Source organism: Bidens hawaiensis, unplaced genomic scaffold (genome assembly GCF_021521415.1).
Source record: "Bidens hawaiensis isolate Kalapana, Puna unplaced genomic scaffold, B.hawaiensis_p1.1 tig00000097_1, whole genome shotgun sequence".
Classification (NCBI taxonomy): Eukaryota; Viridiplantae; Streptophyta; class Magnoliopsida; order Asterales; family Asteraceae; genus Bidens; species Bidens hawaiensis.
The window spans coordinates 7,775,309-7,792,710 of NW_027491017.1; the positions used below are offsets into that span (position 1 = coordinate 7,775,309).

At 32.6% G+C, this 17,402-nt stretch overlaps 1 protein-coding gene across 1 annotated transcript; it reads right to left on the reverse strand.

Moving 5' to 3' along the window:
- Positions 1-1,087: 1,087 nt before the first annotated feature.
- Positions 1,088-6,933, reverse strand: LOC143572731 (protein DETOXIFICATION 46, chloroplastic-like). Its single transcript, XM_077057825.1, has 13 exons — positions 6,853-6,933; positions 6,669-6,777; positions 6,421-6,476; positions 6,262-6,317; positions 5,541-5,679; positions 5,334-5,471; positions 3,042-3,110; positions 2,848-2,958; positions 2,623-2,751; positions 2,195-2,272; positions 2,010-2,081; positions 1,411-1,473; positions 1,088-1,328 (listed from the first exon to the last, which is right to left on the reverse strand). Exons 1-13 carry the CDS (start codon positions 6,919-6,921, stop codon positions 1,227-1,229), a joined length of 1,191 nt encoding a protein of 396 aa, XP_076913940.1. The 5' UTR covers positions 6,922-6,933; the 3' UTR covers positions 1,088-1,226.
- Between the last annotated feature and the right edge of the window lie 10,469 nt (positions 6,934-17,402).

Below are 17,402 nucleotides of genomic sequence, written 5' to 3' on the forward strand. Positions count from 1 at the left end.
TCATGAGTCGTTCAGTGGAAAGTTCGCTTTTATTAAATAAACGAACGAATATGACAACAGTTTTTGTTCATTTAGTTAAACGAACGAACATGGACACGTGTCTCCTTTACTCATTTATGTTCATTTAGTTCTACTGATATTTTGTTACTGCAATGTTATTTCTATAATCAGTTTGTTGCTTGAATGATGCTACTTTTGAGTTTCTGAGTTGTAATGTTGGTCTGAAAATGAGGGCTACATCTTAACTATTATTACTTATAGATCTGTGCTCATGCTATGATCTCATATTTAGACTTATCAGTCCTGATGGCACATTGTTGCAAGAAAATAGAAATCTTGTGTAGAATACAAGTGTTAATGCTTGTTTAATTGTGATTTCTTGTACAAGTATGAGCTGTGAAAGTGAGGTATGATGTATTTTTAGTAATTTACGTTAAAAGAGGTATTACAGTAAAGGTAAATTAGGTTTGGTAGCTAAGCCTAGGCATTCTTAAGAGGTTAGCGAGTTTTGCATGACTCCTGCCCTTTATTCCAACGGTAGCTTTGTGCACAAATTGCATGTAAAAACATGACTCTTCAAGGATTTGGTAGTTAACACAAAGTACCGTGTGGCGTCGATTGTCATGATAACTCATTTCAACAGACCTACAAGGCAAAAATCTAAGCGTCGCTAAGTTTCTAAGCAACTTCGTTTTCACTTTTAGAACATAGCTGATACCACCACAATACGATTGTTACACAATGACCAAATTTTCTTATAATTCTGCGAAGAGAATGACGAGAAAACTGAAAGCCATTGTTTAGAAAAATAAGTTTTTTTTATGATTGTCAAAAAACAAGCAGAGATAATTGTTTAAATGTTCATTTATTAAAAGAAACCTTGAGAATTGCATTGTTTTGAGATGTTGCATTTAAGACTGTTGGTTAAGACTGAATTCCTTATGTAAATCTTAGTTTGTTTTACCTAGCAAATAAAACTTAAGAAATTAATCTGCATTTACAGTCATTTACGTGTGTTGTGCATAATTTGAGTCATCCCTAAAATAATCCAACAAAAGTTATCACCTAATTCTGGTAATTTCTTGAATTTTTGACTTAAGCAAATAATATACTATATAGAGCATGTACATAATCTATGGTGATGATCATGCTATCACAAAGACATACTTGAATCATCTTAACATCTTTGATGTTAACAAGATTCAAACTACCAATTACAAGTCATGCTAAGCGGTGCTAACGCCCCCGACTTCATAACGGGTCATATCCTCAGAGTAAAGGACGCCATTTGGTGACACGAGACGTACAAGAGCAACAGTAAAACGAGACTGTAAATAACAGTAAATAAAAAATATTAGAGTTACATTTTGAACATGTGATGTTAAGATGTAGTTTTAAGTTAAAATTTACCCATTGGAACAAAGCTAAAGCCCACCAACAGCCGGGCAACCCGTATCCTAGATTACTAAAAAACTGCAAACAAGAGAGAAGGTAAATATAGCATTACAAAAAAAAATAAAAAAAAAATCAAACGTTATGCTTCAACACCATGTAACATGTTAAAGATCATACAAGATGTTGATATCATTGATTCTTTTGTTATATACCCATGAGACCCGCTGCCTGAAAACTTACAGCCCCACCAATACGTAATTTCAAAGTATTAATGCACAAAAAGAAAAAAAAATCAGGTTAAGCCGATTTTTTTTTAATTTTAACGTATTTAGATTTTACAATTACAACTAAAAATGCAAAGCTATCTAAAAATAATAATTACTAATTAACTTATAAATAGTAACATAAAATATTCAAATCATTATAAGTTTCGCCACAAAACATTTGATTTTAAGACCTAAAATATAAAGTTATAAACGGGTTAAATAGGTCAAGCCCACGAAGATTTCAAATATTGCACGTGGTTTGAGACAGAGTAGTTCATGAATATATTCATGATTTTCAGAAAGCAGAAAAAATATTAACACTAGAGAACAATAATCTGAATTCCTTACCATGAGAAGAAGAGCGCCCAAAGAAAAGATTGAGCTCATTGATATGCTAATAAATCTCAAATCACGTCCCGCCTGCAATCAAGATTCATATCGTAACTATTTTAACACACCCAGAAATTAATATTCAGTAATGAAAAAGCGAAACACAAAAAGAGGTTAGTTATAAAACTATAAAATAAGCATACCAACAATGTTCCTTCAAGACTATGAGTACATGCAGAGACAAATAAAGCAAGGAAGTAAGGAAGTAGAACTTTGTGCATCTGCATTAAAAGAAAATAACCAAAATACTTCAAGAAACAAATAATTTTATTCTTTCATAATGTAGAGGTGTCAATCATGTCGGGTTGGCGCATTGCGGGTTGAATCGTTCAACCTGACTATTTGAGCACGACCCATATTTTATTCATGTCAAAAACATCAGCCTATCCCACAGACGCTTAAAATCATGAAACCCAAACTGTTAAACAAGTTGGCGAATAATAACCAAGTTATAAGTGTGTTAATCGGGTTGGTGGGTTGTAAAAAATTGGGTTATATGGATTACGTGTTAAACAGGTCAACCCCAACATGACCGGTTTTATGTAACTAAACAAGTAGTTATCAAGCTAACCTCCTTTATGACCAGAGGATCAGGTGAAAAAACTTTAGGAAACAACCACGGAACAATTGTACCAGCAGCACCTAATATTAAACCGCACAACGAACCAATTATCACCATTGACTTTAACAGCGTTCTTGCCTGAGTAAATATAATAACAACAAACATATGTGAAGATCATAGACAAACTATTTAAATTATAAAAATAAAGAAGCTAAAACAACTACACAAGTTAACCTTTGACAGACTTCGCTTAGCACCATATAAAAGTTCTGGCATAAACGATTGCGCGGTTTGAGATAACGGTTCACCTCCTATAGCAAACATACAGAATAGTTGGACAAGAACCTGAAGTAACAGAAATTAGTTAAGAGTCAAACAAAGTGAGTTGACTTTAATAGCAAAAAACAAGTTAAGGCGGGCCCACCAACCTGATGAGCAGCAACGGTTTGTGTGCCCATTGATGTTGCAAAGTATACAAGTAGAGAATAGAATGCCACCTAAAACATGTGTTAAATATGATTACAAAAACAATCTGAGCCTAAAAATAAATTATTTAAGGTGTTGTATGTAAGGGTGGCAATTTCTGACATGACTGAATACGATACGAAAATAATCAGGTTTTGGTTGACATATCTATCTGGTTTAAAAAACGGTTTTGTGTTTCGGATTGACGTGTTTAATCAAACGGATCATGTTCAGTTGCGTTTTTTAACCAGTTTAGTTAATTAGATTGACCCATTAATCCGTTTAACCCATTTATAACAACCCACCAGCCAGATTAACACATTTACCACTTAATTATTACCCACCAACCTGTTTGGCGCGTGTAGATATACGGGTCAAACATTTTGTGTTTGCGTTGAACAATTCAACCAGACACGAATACACGATCGACATTACTGAGCAAAAAAACCGGGGGGGGGGGGGGGCATTATTAAGCTTTTCCCATGTCTCCAGTTAGTTATAACTATCTCACTTCTCCAAATGCATAATTACGACACTAATTAAAATGCAATTCTCATACGATAACATTCCCATTTTCTATAAAACAACAATGGTTAACAATTAGGTTTCTTCAACAGTTCCTCAGAATGAAAATTTCGATCAAGTATATCAATTCAATAAGTCAAGATTTTAGTTCAACTATATGCTAATTTAAACCAAGGCAATGGAGGTAAGACTATTATCACCTGTGGATACTGCCACCCGGGTTCAGTTTCCGTTTCTAACCAGCCGATGAATAGTCGAGTGGCTCAATGGGCTGGAAACGGAAAAGGATCCCAGGGGCGGCATCTTGGTTTTAAAAAGCGTGAAGCGCACAAAAGTGACAGGGTAAAAAACTAAGGCGCAAAGCGTGAAGCGCAAAAGCGGCGAGCTTTACGTACGTGAGGCGCAAACTGCTCATGTAAAATTTTTTTTATGTATCCCATATATTTTTAAGCATCACTACCCAATATATAGCTTTATATAGCCTTTATATATTATTTAGTATATAATTTACCTATAAGTTAGGTTCAAAAGCCTAGTGTACAACGCCTGGATGCACAAAAAGTTGTGGTGTACCTGAAGCGCGCGCTTTTTACGCTTTTTTGGGCGCTTTTTGGTGCGCTTTTTGCGCCTCTGTTGCGCTTCTTGTACAGAGTGCGCCTTATGTACACAAAAGCGATGGAGCCTGCGCCTTAGTGCGCTTTGCGCTTTAAGCGCGCTTTTTAAAACCAAGTTTATTAGGCGGCATGTGACACTGGTAATAACCAGTCTCCGTTGGCTTCTTGGTTTAGATGATCATATACTTAAATTAGATTTATGACTTATTGAATCAAATATATACTTGAATGAAATTAGAGACTCAGAGAACCATTGAATCAACATTTTCTCTATTCAGTGTAACCGAATTGTTAATTAATGTCGTTATTTATAGAAAATGGAAATGTTGTAGTTCAGAGAATTGCATTGCAACCATAGTTATCAAATGCGATAAGCGCTCGAAAGCGTTGAGGCTGGGTCTAGCGCCCGGGCGATAAGCGCAAAAAAAGCGCCCGATTTTGAAAAAAAAGCGCACATTATAAAAACAAAATTTTTAACTTGAATAGAACATCTTATGAAGAACACATACATTCATTCTTCAAATAGTTTATAAAACAACCAAAATCCAAAATCCAAAACAAGAAGTAGTACCAAGTACATCATAATTAGAAAAACGAAAAACCAAAACACAGAAAACCCAAAAACTAAAACAACTCAAAATGCAGAGAACAAAAAATGCAGAGTAAAGAAACAAACATTAAAGCTGAAACAAATATTAAAGTTAGATAAGATTATAGGAAACAAAGAACAAAAAATCCGAATTTAGGTTTTTTAAGAATAAACTAACCTGTAACTAACCTGTAAATTCTTAGTTTATTGATGATTTTGTGTGCTATAATATTGATTGTGGAACCCCTTAAATAGTGGAGTGTTAGAGACCTAGAGAATAGGAACAGATTATTAAAGGGAATTTAATACGCATGGGGAGGTTTGGGAAAATAAGACTGCGCCTTAAATATCTACTGCATGCTAATCGTAATTAATGCGCCTGGCGCTTTAAATGAGCTTAAGCGCAAAAAGTGCACGCTTTTAATAACTATGATTGCAACTAGTTCGAATAGTTTATAACTAGTTGAGAGAATTTGGTCACTTTTTTTTATTTGGCCTGCTATCTTTTTGGAAATAATGATACAAACCTTTGACATCATCATTATAAATACCGGAGCAGCAAGCTTGAATATTTGTACAAGTTCATTAGCCGATGGAACTGCAACCGCATAACCATTATACCCTTTATCTTTCAGAGCTTCAACCATCATAAATCCTGCAACCACCTACAATACGTGTGAGGTGTCACAGGACCTATACGACAACTTAACCAATCCATGCTAAAAAAATCATACCTGAGACACCATTGTTGCCCATGCGGCTCCTGCAATACCGTACCCTAAAAATAAGCAGAGCACCACATCACCAATGCCATTAATAATACTTGCAACTGCCAGAGCCTTCAAGGGTCCCCATGAATCCTTCATTCCCAGGCTGGTTAAAAAGAAATATTAAGCCTGGCAAAACGAGTGGGTCGGTTCGTGAAACAGTTAAAAATGGAGTGGGGTCAAAACTATAGTGTAAGCCAGCCGAGCGGCTCGTGAGATAATCGGGATTGGCTCGCTAAAAGTTCGAATCAAACCAAGCTTAAACGAGCTTGAGCCTAAATAGGCGTGTTTGACAAACGAGCCCGAGCCAAAGCTTCACTTATCGAGCTAGGTGGTGAGCCTAAACGAGCCTAATATTTATATATATCTTACTTAATATATTAATTATACATTTATATACCAGTAATTATGTATAGAATAAAATAAAAGAAGCTAATATATTATGTTATAAAAAAAAGTATAATATAAGGAATGCAAATATTATTACTACAAATGTATAAAGTAGTTGACAAATAATAAACGAGTCGATCCCGAGCCAAGAAGAGATCGAGCCTGAAAAACTACCCATGAGCCACGCCCGAGCTTTAGAAATAGAACTTGAAACAAGCCGAGCTCGAGCCTAGGCGAGCTTGGGCTCAGCTCGGCTCGTTTACACGCCTAGTCAATTCATGATGTGTCTAGTGTCTACCTTGCACTCTGAGCAACCCACCCCACTAGAATTGCAGGCCATGCCAAGCCTCGTATCTATTAACATATAACAAACACATTCTACTGATTAAACAAAAATGATGTTATATAAAAATAAGTAATAAGTTTATGCAAAAAAGTTTTGTAGAATCCAAAGGACCTGAACATATGTGTTTGCTGCTGATAACATATGTGCATTCTTGGCTCCAGAAAAGGCTGAAAATATTCAAGTACAGAACTTTATTAATGGAAAATACAAAAGACGATACCTAGATTCAAATTTAGAGACAAATTTGATTGTCAGACGACACTGGCAAATTTCAAAATTAACATGATACCATTTGTTCAAAGATCAAGAACCTGTTTATTGTTTGTACTATTTCTACAGAAAAAAAAAGATGTTATTACCGCTCAACGCCCACTCTCCCCGGAACCTTGTAAATAAAAGCATCATTATACCACATGTCATTCCAACAAAAAGCAGAACTGATATCTGATGCTGCACCTCGGATTTATCCTAAACAACTTGACTAGTCAGATTATTCAACAGGTACAGAAATATGAAAGCTAAATATATACATATGAAAGAAACCTGTTTGGCTAGTGAAGTGGCCACCATATTTGAAGTAGCTATAGAAAGAAACATGAATCCATAACTCATGTAATCGCAAAGCACCGTTCCCGGGCCTGCAATCAAATATTTAAACAATCACTTATCACAAAATCACATCCATGATAGGTTTCGGGTTCAAATACATATACTTCTTAACATGAAAACAGTGAGAACTAAATTGATGTTATTATTAGGTTTGTTTTTATAAGTATTTGTTGATTTGTATTTTGTTGTTATTATTAGACTTTTCTCTATCGTTGTTATAATTATTTGTTGTTATTATTATGTTGCTGATACTGAATCTTTTGTTGTTATTAGGTCTTTTCTTTGTTATTATAAAACATTGCTAATGTAGATTGGTATTGTTTAATACGTTCTCAGCTAGTTGTTATTTTAATATGCGAAAAGGAACAAGATAACCGAGGTAACCTAAAGCGGCCAACTCGACGGAACTGGACTGGCCAATGACAGCAGTATCAATCAAACTCATCAAGGGTCCACACAACCAGAGTCCTGCAGCTGGACCTGAGAACTTGGCAATCTCCACCAACTGATTCCAAATGCTCTCGTTTCCCGCCAAATGACTGACAACTACTTGTTCCTCCTTATCATCGTCCTTACCGGTGTCGATAATAGAGGTAGCCGTAGCAGGAATCCGGTTGTTTGAAAGTGTTGGAGTAAACAACCGATTGTTTGTTCTTCTGAAGAGTGATTGAAGGCGGTGTTGTGATTGTGAAGGAGTAGTATTATAATATAAATATTGGTTGGAATTTGGAGTTATGAAGACTGTATTGAAGTGGTAATAGTAGTTGTGTGGAATTAGGGTTTTAGCGTCCATGATTTGGGGATTTTTGCACTTTCAAATGTGTGAATTGAATTGAATTGAACAAGCGCTGAGATACTTCCAACGACGTTCGTTGATGTTTCTTTCGCGGTAACAATATTTATATAATACACCCCTGAACGTCTTTCAAAAGCCATAACCAACTCGGTTGATATTTCCGGTATTTTGTATTTTTAAAGTAAATCAATTTATACGAGTCAAATAGTTGTTATACGAGTCATATAGCTCTATAGGACTCGTACAGCCCATACGCGAGTCGTATAGGGAAACCCTAGGTGGCGGTGGCGGTGGCGGTGGCGGTGGCGGTATGTCACTACATTCTTCTTCCTACCATCCCATTACAATCAGACTTGCTTTAGAAATACGTCCAGTTTCTTCGTGTACGCTGGCTACCTAAACCCTAACTCTGAAAATGCTCATTCGCATTTTCTTTCTCACGATCATACCGAGTTTTACACGCACTCAGTCATAAAGCACAACAATAGTTATAGTTGCATTGAATGTTAAGTCGTTTACTCTTAGATTGCAACATTGATTTGATTTTTATTTCGATCTAATACTATTGCAGAATTTATTTGAGTTTGGTTTCAATTTAATGCCAGTACTTTCTGTGCAAACATGTATATGCTTTTCATGATGAGGCTTGACTTTTACAACTACTGATGAACTTGGATGTAGTGGTTAAGGTGTAGGGTGGATAATTAGATAAAGATGGCTTATTATCATTCGGTTCAGTATAACTTATAACATAAGTTCTCAAGTGATTCTTGACAAGCACATATTTTGTAGAGTTGTATTATGTTTTTGTCAACAACTTGATACTTTGTTTATAAGATAGGTAAAAGGCGGCCTCAGAGGGCTTTTCTTTTACATGCTCCACCCGGGACTAGAGGTGTACAAAACTGGTTTCTTTTCCCAAATCGAACCGCTTTGGTCAAAGACTGGTCATGGGGAAACCAGCGGTTTTGGTCGGTTTGGGTGAAATTGGTTTTATTGTCAAACCTGTTCGGCTCGGTTGGCATAGAACCGGTCCCAAAACGGTTTTTCTGTACACCTCTACCTGGGACAAGGAAGTTAAACTTGGCAAAGGTTGTTGCTACCAAATCAATCTCTACATTTTCAAGTGTTAAATTATAGTAAACATTGATTCTTATATTAATCCTACATACATTGCAACTCTCTTTGTTAGGTCTTATTCTTTGTAGTTTGTACATATGAAATGTGGTTTTAGTGTTGCAATGTATGTCATTTATACCGAATATCAATGGTTGGTTCTTACAAGTTGTTTAATGAAATGCGTATGCATTTATGTATTTTGGGGGACAACATAAAACAATTTCTTTTTATCAACAAGGTTATAGCTTCATTGGTTCTTTACAAGGTGACATGTGGTTTTACTATTGAAGTGTATGTTTTATATATGTGTATGATGCCTAATTGATTAGGTGTTTGTTTTTACTTAGCTTTCAAATGTTAGTGACTTTGATTGTTCTCATAATTTTTTGTGACATCTAAAGTATATATATATATATGGTGTTTCATATATATACTTTTTAAAGAATTTTACATGGATGCATAAAGTTAGCTGAATGTGAGGTTTGGTCTGCTTCTCAAAAATTTTACATGTGGTTTTAGTTTTGAAGTGTATGATATTGTATTTGTGTATGAGGCCTACCAGACTAGCCATTTGTTTTTACTTAGCATTAAGCTTTTCAGTGTGCGTTATGTGATTGTTTCCATAAATATTAAGTGGGCCATTTGAAGTGACTTTACTTGCATTTTTTTGTGTTATAACCTAACGGCCTAACCTGTATGTTCATGGCTGCCACTTTAGCTTGCATTTCATTTGGTTCATTTGGTTGGTTTCCAGGTTTCTCTTTTAGCATGCCATTTGTGCATCAAAGAATCTGGTTTGATTACATATTGTCTTGCAGTCTCATGTGAGCAACCACCGGAGGTGCAAATACAGAAGAAAACAAGGCTAAAAGAAAATTGAAAATAAGTCTTAGGAGAAGCTTAAAGCTTCAGGAAAGCAGATCGGTTCAATTTGAATACGTAACTTAGTGCTTACTTTCCTTCAGTTTGTCATCTATTTTTTGTAGTAATTTGTTTGTATTGTAATTTGTTTGGAAATGTCTTCTGAGGCGACAGTCTTCTATGTCTCAAGTTTTTATGGCTAATGGCTATCTAATTAGTGTTGCGAACCTTAATACACAAATAAACACAAAAATTTACACCAATTGACAAAGAAATACAAAAAACTAAACCAAACCCCGCCGCAATGCGGCAGGTCAAATAACTAGTTTATATTTAAGAAATTTAATTTACTGGTTTATTTATACTTTTAGTCGTTATATTCATATGAGTAATGAGTAATCTGTCCGTCCATGTGTTTTGTTGGCCAGAATCTCTAGTTATTATGTTGTAGGAAAAGGTATTTGATGAATTTTGATCACTACAATTTGAATCCAAGAAAGGTGGACCAAAAAGATAGTGGAAACTTTTGTACAAGGACAAAATGCAATTGGTACCACACCAGAGACCACTTCCATCTTGGACGATTGTAATCATTTGCATTTGCATATTAAAATGTGCATTGTAGTTGTATTTTTGAAGGATTCATTTTAACTTCTTGTTTATTATTTGACTAAATTTATATTAGTAACATTTTTTTAAAAAAAATTATCTAAAACTGCGTACGTCACGGTTCAAATGATAAAAGTACAATACGATGTAGTAGGTGTATACTTGATGATTCTGGCTGTATTTTATTTTAAAAGCGTTATTCTTTTATTTTTTAACGCCTGACAAATAAAATATATTAAAACTAGCAAGACGCTAGAAATAATACGACCACAAAACACACAAAAAAATACGACACCCACAAACACAACCCCCCAAAACAACCTTTACACTTTAAAACGACGCCAATCATTCCAAGTAAGGCTCATCATGTTTTACTTATTTTTAACCTAAAGAAAACCCAAAACTTATTTCTCTTTAATCAAACCCGAAAGATGAATCGTCACCCTATTATGGACAAAGGCATTTCACATCTTCCACAAGCACCACGTAGTAATTAGACACACCACTCGAAGAACGGTTGCTTTGTCTCTATAAAACATCAAGTATTATCTTCAACAAATCCTGAAAATCAAACAGGAAAAACGCGGACAATTTATACCGCCTAATATCACACTCCGCATAGGTTGAGCTAATCCAAAAAAAATAAAATTAATTTTAATAATTCCAAAACACACCATTTGTTATTTCTTTTAATAATTCAAAAATCATATTTATGGTTTCGTTGTTAAAAATATATATTAAATGGTTATCAATACCTAATATAGATTAGGCTTATTGTCCAAGTTATCTTCTATTATATATACATCTTATTATACCTTATTTTAATACACACCTTATTAATAAATCTCTCCTTTTCTCCCTACATGTTTTCTCTTATTCTTTAGCTATTAGGCTTGTTTCACAACACGTTATCAGCACTAATTGCTTTTGGAGTTTGATTGCACATCATAAGGTACGTAGATTGCTTTTGGAGTTGGATTACACATCATAAGGTATGTGCATATTATCTTAGCATTGTTGTTTCTTTTTTCTCAAACATAAATTCTTATAAATTTTGATCGTGTTATCGACTTGTTTTGCTCTTATCTTTGAGTGCACATCAACATCTAAAGCTTAAAGAGTATGTTAATTGATTTAATTTTCTTTCATTGATTTCGTTACTGACAATCAAGTTGTATGATTATTAATAATGTGATTTAGTATAATTTTTTACTATTTTCCATAAGGAAAATAGTAGGCATATGTATACGTATCCTATATTAATTGTGTTATTTGAAGTTTTATAGTTATTAGTTTTTCTTTTAAATAAAAAAACTAGAGATACATATCAATTCATTATAAAGTTCATGTTTAACATAGATTGCATGATTGTTATTTAAAAGTTAGGACACTTTTTTTTTTATATTCATGTGAATAATCATGTTATATATATTTTAGTTTATTTTAAGATACATATGAACAAGAATCATGAATTTTTGAATATGACTACAATAATAATCATATTTGAGTCATTAAATGTTTAGCATATAATCAAGAGATACAATGTTCTCATAATCTCATCATATATTATTAAATCAATAAATTTTGAGTTTATAATATAAAATCATTGTTATGGTTATAAATAGAATTGATTATGTTATTAACAAAAGTAATATAAACCCAAAATAAGTTAAAGATCTTATCATTATTTATTTATTTATTTATTTATTATGATATTTCTAGAAGCTATCATATACAGGTTTGTATTTTAACTTGATAAAAAAAAATGTGAATTGCATAAATTTATATATTTTAAGATTGGTACAAAGAAAATTTGATTTTTTTTAACAGAATAATATATATAATTGATTATATAAGTTGATTATATTAAGAGTACTATTTAATGTTGCCATTCACACAAAAGAAATCAATAATGCATTCGGAAACTTGACATGAAATTTATTTTCTTTATACGTGTAAAATATAATATCTCTTGAAGCATGAGTTATTTTATTATAAAATTAATACGTAATGCTAAATCAAACCAGTTATTGTCTTTAAATAGTCTTTTAAAATAACCGAAGAAATTGTGACAACTTATTGGTATTTTATCTCATAATCTTTAAATTGTTTATACTCATCATGTTAAATCCGTTTAAAGATTTAACCGCATGACATATTTTATGAAATAGTTGAAAGATATTGTTTGTTTCTTTACATTTACGACTTATATGCTATTCGATCGATGATGTCTTAAATCTTACGTTAATTTTATAACATTTATAACATAACATAAATTGATAGATATTTGTTTATGTTTCAAGATAGACTCGTAAATATTTGTGTATGAGATATACATTTGATTGGTTATACTGTGGTAATTTAATACATAAATTATATGTATTTGTTTGTAAGTGATGAAAATGTTATTTCACAGAGTTCTATTATAACTCACTGTATATGTTGACATGTTATAATATCATGTACTGTATAATTTGAGTTTATCTGTACATTGCACTTATATGCTATTATCTATTTATATACATAGTACTGAACAAAATAATTAAACCTAAGTTTTGTTTTATATTACTCTAATGAAAGAGTATATATAAAAGAAGCATAATGCATATATGATCATAAGATAAATCATCTTTTGTTTGTCAAACCTCAGATATGTTATTGGGTGTAGCATATCATTAAAACATATGAAAGGTTTGAGGTGATTATGTATCCGTGTTCGAGAAAATTATGAATAAACCATGAAAATGGTTTGGTTTTATATCATTCCTAAAACGAATGTGATTGTGTATTGATCGTTGCGATCATGGACATTGAAAAAACTGTAACGATGATTATATTAATAATGAGATCGATTCATAATTATAATTATGGTCAAGCTAATAATGAGATCGACCACCACAAGTGGCAAAGGAATTGATCATATATGAGAACAAAATGTGAAAATACAAAAGTGAAATCACATGATTGTTTGGAATGATAATACAATGTTCTCTCATATTTAACTATTTGCATTAAAGAAGCATAATGCATATATGATCATAAACATGAATTTTATGGATCATGATTATCTTGGCATGATCGGTTAGACCACACCGAGTCAATGATGTGAAATTTATTGAAGAACCAAAAGATTCTTCATAATGATTATACAAGTAAATATTGCTCTCAATGGGAATTATTTATTTAACAATCAAAGGAGGGTGTGAATCCCTAAATGTTATGGAATAAGAAAAGGATATACAAATCCTAACATGATACCATTTAGTATTTCAAAATCGATGCATCGTCTAAATGGTTATCAAATTCACAACTTGAAGTTTGTGAGAAATTTGGCTTAGCTAATAAGATAGGAAGCATATTATTCCATATTGGTATATTTACATTCAGTTATAATAATAAATTTGATTCCCAAGTTAATAATGATCATTGGAATAAGTGTTGAACATCATAACAGATTATGTTCTTACATAAACTGTTTTGTTAAAGACAATTGCTCGACGTTTATAATTTGTTGCAAAGGAAATATCACAAGAACAAAGGTTCATGTTTGAATTTGAGTACATATGATGTTACATGTCTTAGAAACTAATTCACATCAAGCCAACAAGTTATGATACTTCCTCCCCATTATAATTGGTTTTTGGTCAGTAACCAAGAATTTCTCATCTAATATTTCGTGTGTGTTATATACTGAAATTAATCCACCATAAAACACGAAGATGAGGTCACAAAGGAAGTTTGATGCACTAATTAGATATTTGCTTATGGCTCATTAGTTTTCACTTTAGTGAATCAATATTCCCAACATAAGGGGGAGATTTAAAGCAGTTGGAAAACAAATTTAGTTGGAACGAATTATCATTGATCCTCAAACTTAATTATATGAACTAAAAGTTCAAAGGATAATTCATGAATAAAGATTAGCGAATGAATTACTAGACGATTCACTGACCAAGAGAGAGTGTCTAGCTAAGACACCTATACGAACTGCTAATGCTCCAATTTATAAATGTCCCGGAAGGACAAAAACATATTGATAATAATTCTAATGCACGCTTGTAGCCTGGTAGATTGATCGGTTCCAAAGTTAAAATTTCCTCGAAAATTGGATCAAGTAATAAAGATGGTTAAGTCGAGGTGCAGTAAACGGTCTCTTGAAAGAAATTAGACATGATGGTTCTTGAAGAACCTTAGGTACCTGAAAACAAAGAGCTCTCAATAAATTATATTGTATCATGTCTGCAAAGATATATGGAATCGAAATAAAGTCAACGTCGTTATACTTTTATATATATGTATAATTAGCGCTTGAAATGATGATGATGAGGATTAAGATTCTAAATATGCCTATAAAATGATTGGCCCAAATGGAAAGACGCAAACAGGGCATAGTTGAATTCTCTAAATAACGGAAAGTTTGTTGGACCAGCAATCCGTACAACTAAAGTTGTAAAATGTGTTAGATACAAACGGGTATTGTATATGAGTTATGAAAATCATCAAGTGATATAAGACCAAATTGATGGCATAAGAATTTTTGCAAAGACCCATGATTAATTATGAGGAGACACATTCTCCAATGGTGGAAGCAATGACTTTCCGATAACTAAACAGTCTGGTAATATAAAGAGAGAATTGATATGCGTCCAATAAATATTGTTATTCAGTTGATACTGAGAGTTTACAAGAAAATCTATGAAGGATTTGAATTATCAAATCATGTAAAGTAAGTTCTTGAGAACATAATGATTGTTGTGTATAAAGTCATATTTGATACTTTATGACATTGAATATGTTGAACATAAATGGAACTCCTAAAAATTTTGCCAAGGTAATTGAATACTTGAAAGATTAGTTGATTATGTGCATCAATAAGCATACACATAGAAGAGAATACACATTATAAGTACAATATCTCAATGAACAAATAAACGGTACAATATGGATTTTTGATATGTGATACAAAATGATGTGTTAATGATCAAGTTTATGCAACAAAAATCCTGGAAAAGTGAATGTGTATACATAATTTGTCAAGTTGAAAAGAAGTCCATGATGGATTGGTAAATGGATGGATTTATGCTTATTACGTATGAACTAACCTATTCGAATTGAGCTTGGCACAAATCAAAAGATATTTTGATAAAGAGGGAGATAAGTTGGATATAATTAGCCATACCTTTATCAAAATTTCAGTCTTAAAAGGTCATTATAATCAAAGTTTATAATGATGTACATATCACCGAGAGAAACTTATGAGCTTTTACAGAGAAAATTCTTTTTGAAAGACCTTGACATGGTGTGATTATTGCTCGACTTATAGTTCGAGTATATGTGTAATTATATGTTTATAAATCCATCAAAATGCATCTATAAAATGTTGAGACATTTTACCATGGACAAACTGAATCCTTTTAGCATGTTAAAGGATGCTAACAATGACTCTATATCATTGTCTATCTAAATATGAATATTATTGGTTCGGAAATACCATAATTAAATGCATTTATGCATTATGTTGTACTGTTAGCTGTATATGATTATTATTTTCTTTATTTATATTTACTGGCATGTGTTCTACTAGGAGACACCACAACGGGTTAAAACATATATTTCAGGTATGAAAATATTTGTTTATATTATACTAACCTATCGAAACAAGTTTTGTTAGTCTTGTCGATGCAGAGAAACACAACAGGGTATCAATACAATAATATATGATTACGAGATGATACAATAGAAGTTTTCACGTGAAGATCATGCAACGTTGTTCAACTTAACGATTCACATGCCAAAGGAAGAAGACACAAATGATTGAGTACAAACGTTTTGAAACTTTGACAGAAGATCAATATTTACCATTTTAACGGATATATAAATCAGGGGGGAGATAATACGTGCTGCACTATTTATCCCTTAGCTATGGTTTTATCCCACTGGGTTTTCCTAGCAAGGTTTTTAATGAGGCAACATCTCCAAGCGTATTAAGTTGATAACCAAGGGGGAGTGTTAAAAATATATATTATATGGTTATCAATACCTAATATAGATTAGGCTTATTGTCCAAGTTATCTTCTATTATATATACATCTTATTATACCTTATTGTAATACACACCTTATTAATAAATCTCTCTTTTTCTCCCTACATGTCTTCTCTTATTCTTTAGCTATTAGGCTTGTTTCACAACATTCCTCGTATTATGGCATGTTTTGTGTAGTTTCATGTAAGTCAAGATGCCTTTGCATTTAAATAGATACAAAACAAAGAACAACTAACTACACGCATTGGCCTTTGGCGTTATTTGTCTTATTGTTTTCTATATGAAAAATCTATAAAGATCCACCTATTTGTCTAACTTGTTAAGAGGTTACTTAAAAAGGTATATGCTTAAAAACCAATTCACCTCATTTGTCTAACTTGTTAATAAATAATAAGTTACTTAAAAAAGTATATGCTCAAAAATCAATTCAAGTAATTATGTAATATTGTTGACTTTTGATCCCTACTACTTTTAAACTAATTGCAATGAAGTTACGAAGCTTGGATGAAAACGTCAGGGTGACCGGACACAATACGTATAAAAAAAATTCATAAACTGAGGGGGTCGGGCTAAAAACTTTTAAATGAAAACGGGTAAATTTACACTATGTGTAAATATTTTCGAATGAAAACGCTTAAATTTATACTGCTGAGGAAAAAAAATGGAGGTGGCTAGAACCAACCTAGGCCACAATGTAAGCTTCACCCTTGGTTAAGCAAGTGGTCCTTTTCACTTCGTTTGTATAGTTATCAGTGTTATTGACATGGTCGTTACTACGCACTAAAGCAAACATGCAAAACCCGAACCCAAACACAAATGCAACCGAGAGCCATGTAAATACGTATTGAGTGAATGTTAAGGACGATGAGTATTGTGTCTAGTGACAAAGCCAAGAATTTACTTTTTATGTTTAACTTGTATAACTATTACACAGTATCAGATATCTATCAACTTGATTTATAGGTTTCTCAAGGTACGAGTAAGATCATCAAAATAAAATTAATGTATAACTATTATTCAGTATCGGATATCTATCAACTTGATTTATAAGTTTCT

Excerpts from the sequence above, each read along its gene's own strand:
- LOC143572731 (XM_077057825.1), bottom strand. The coding sequence starts at position 6,921 with ATGAGTTATGGATTCATGTTTCTTTCTATAGCTACTTCAAATATGGTG. Across the intron at positions 6,778-6,852 it reads CCACTTCACTAGCCAAACAG|GATAAATCCGAGGTGCAGCA; the intron begins GTTTCTTTCATA and ends CAAGTTGTTTAG. Across the intron at positions 2,273-2,622 it reads ATCCTCTGGTCATAAAGGAG|ATGCACAAAGTTCTACTTCC; the intron begins GTTAGCTTGATA and ends CTTTTAATGCAG.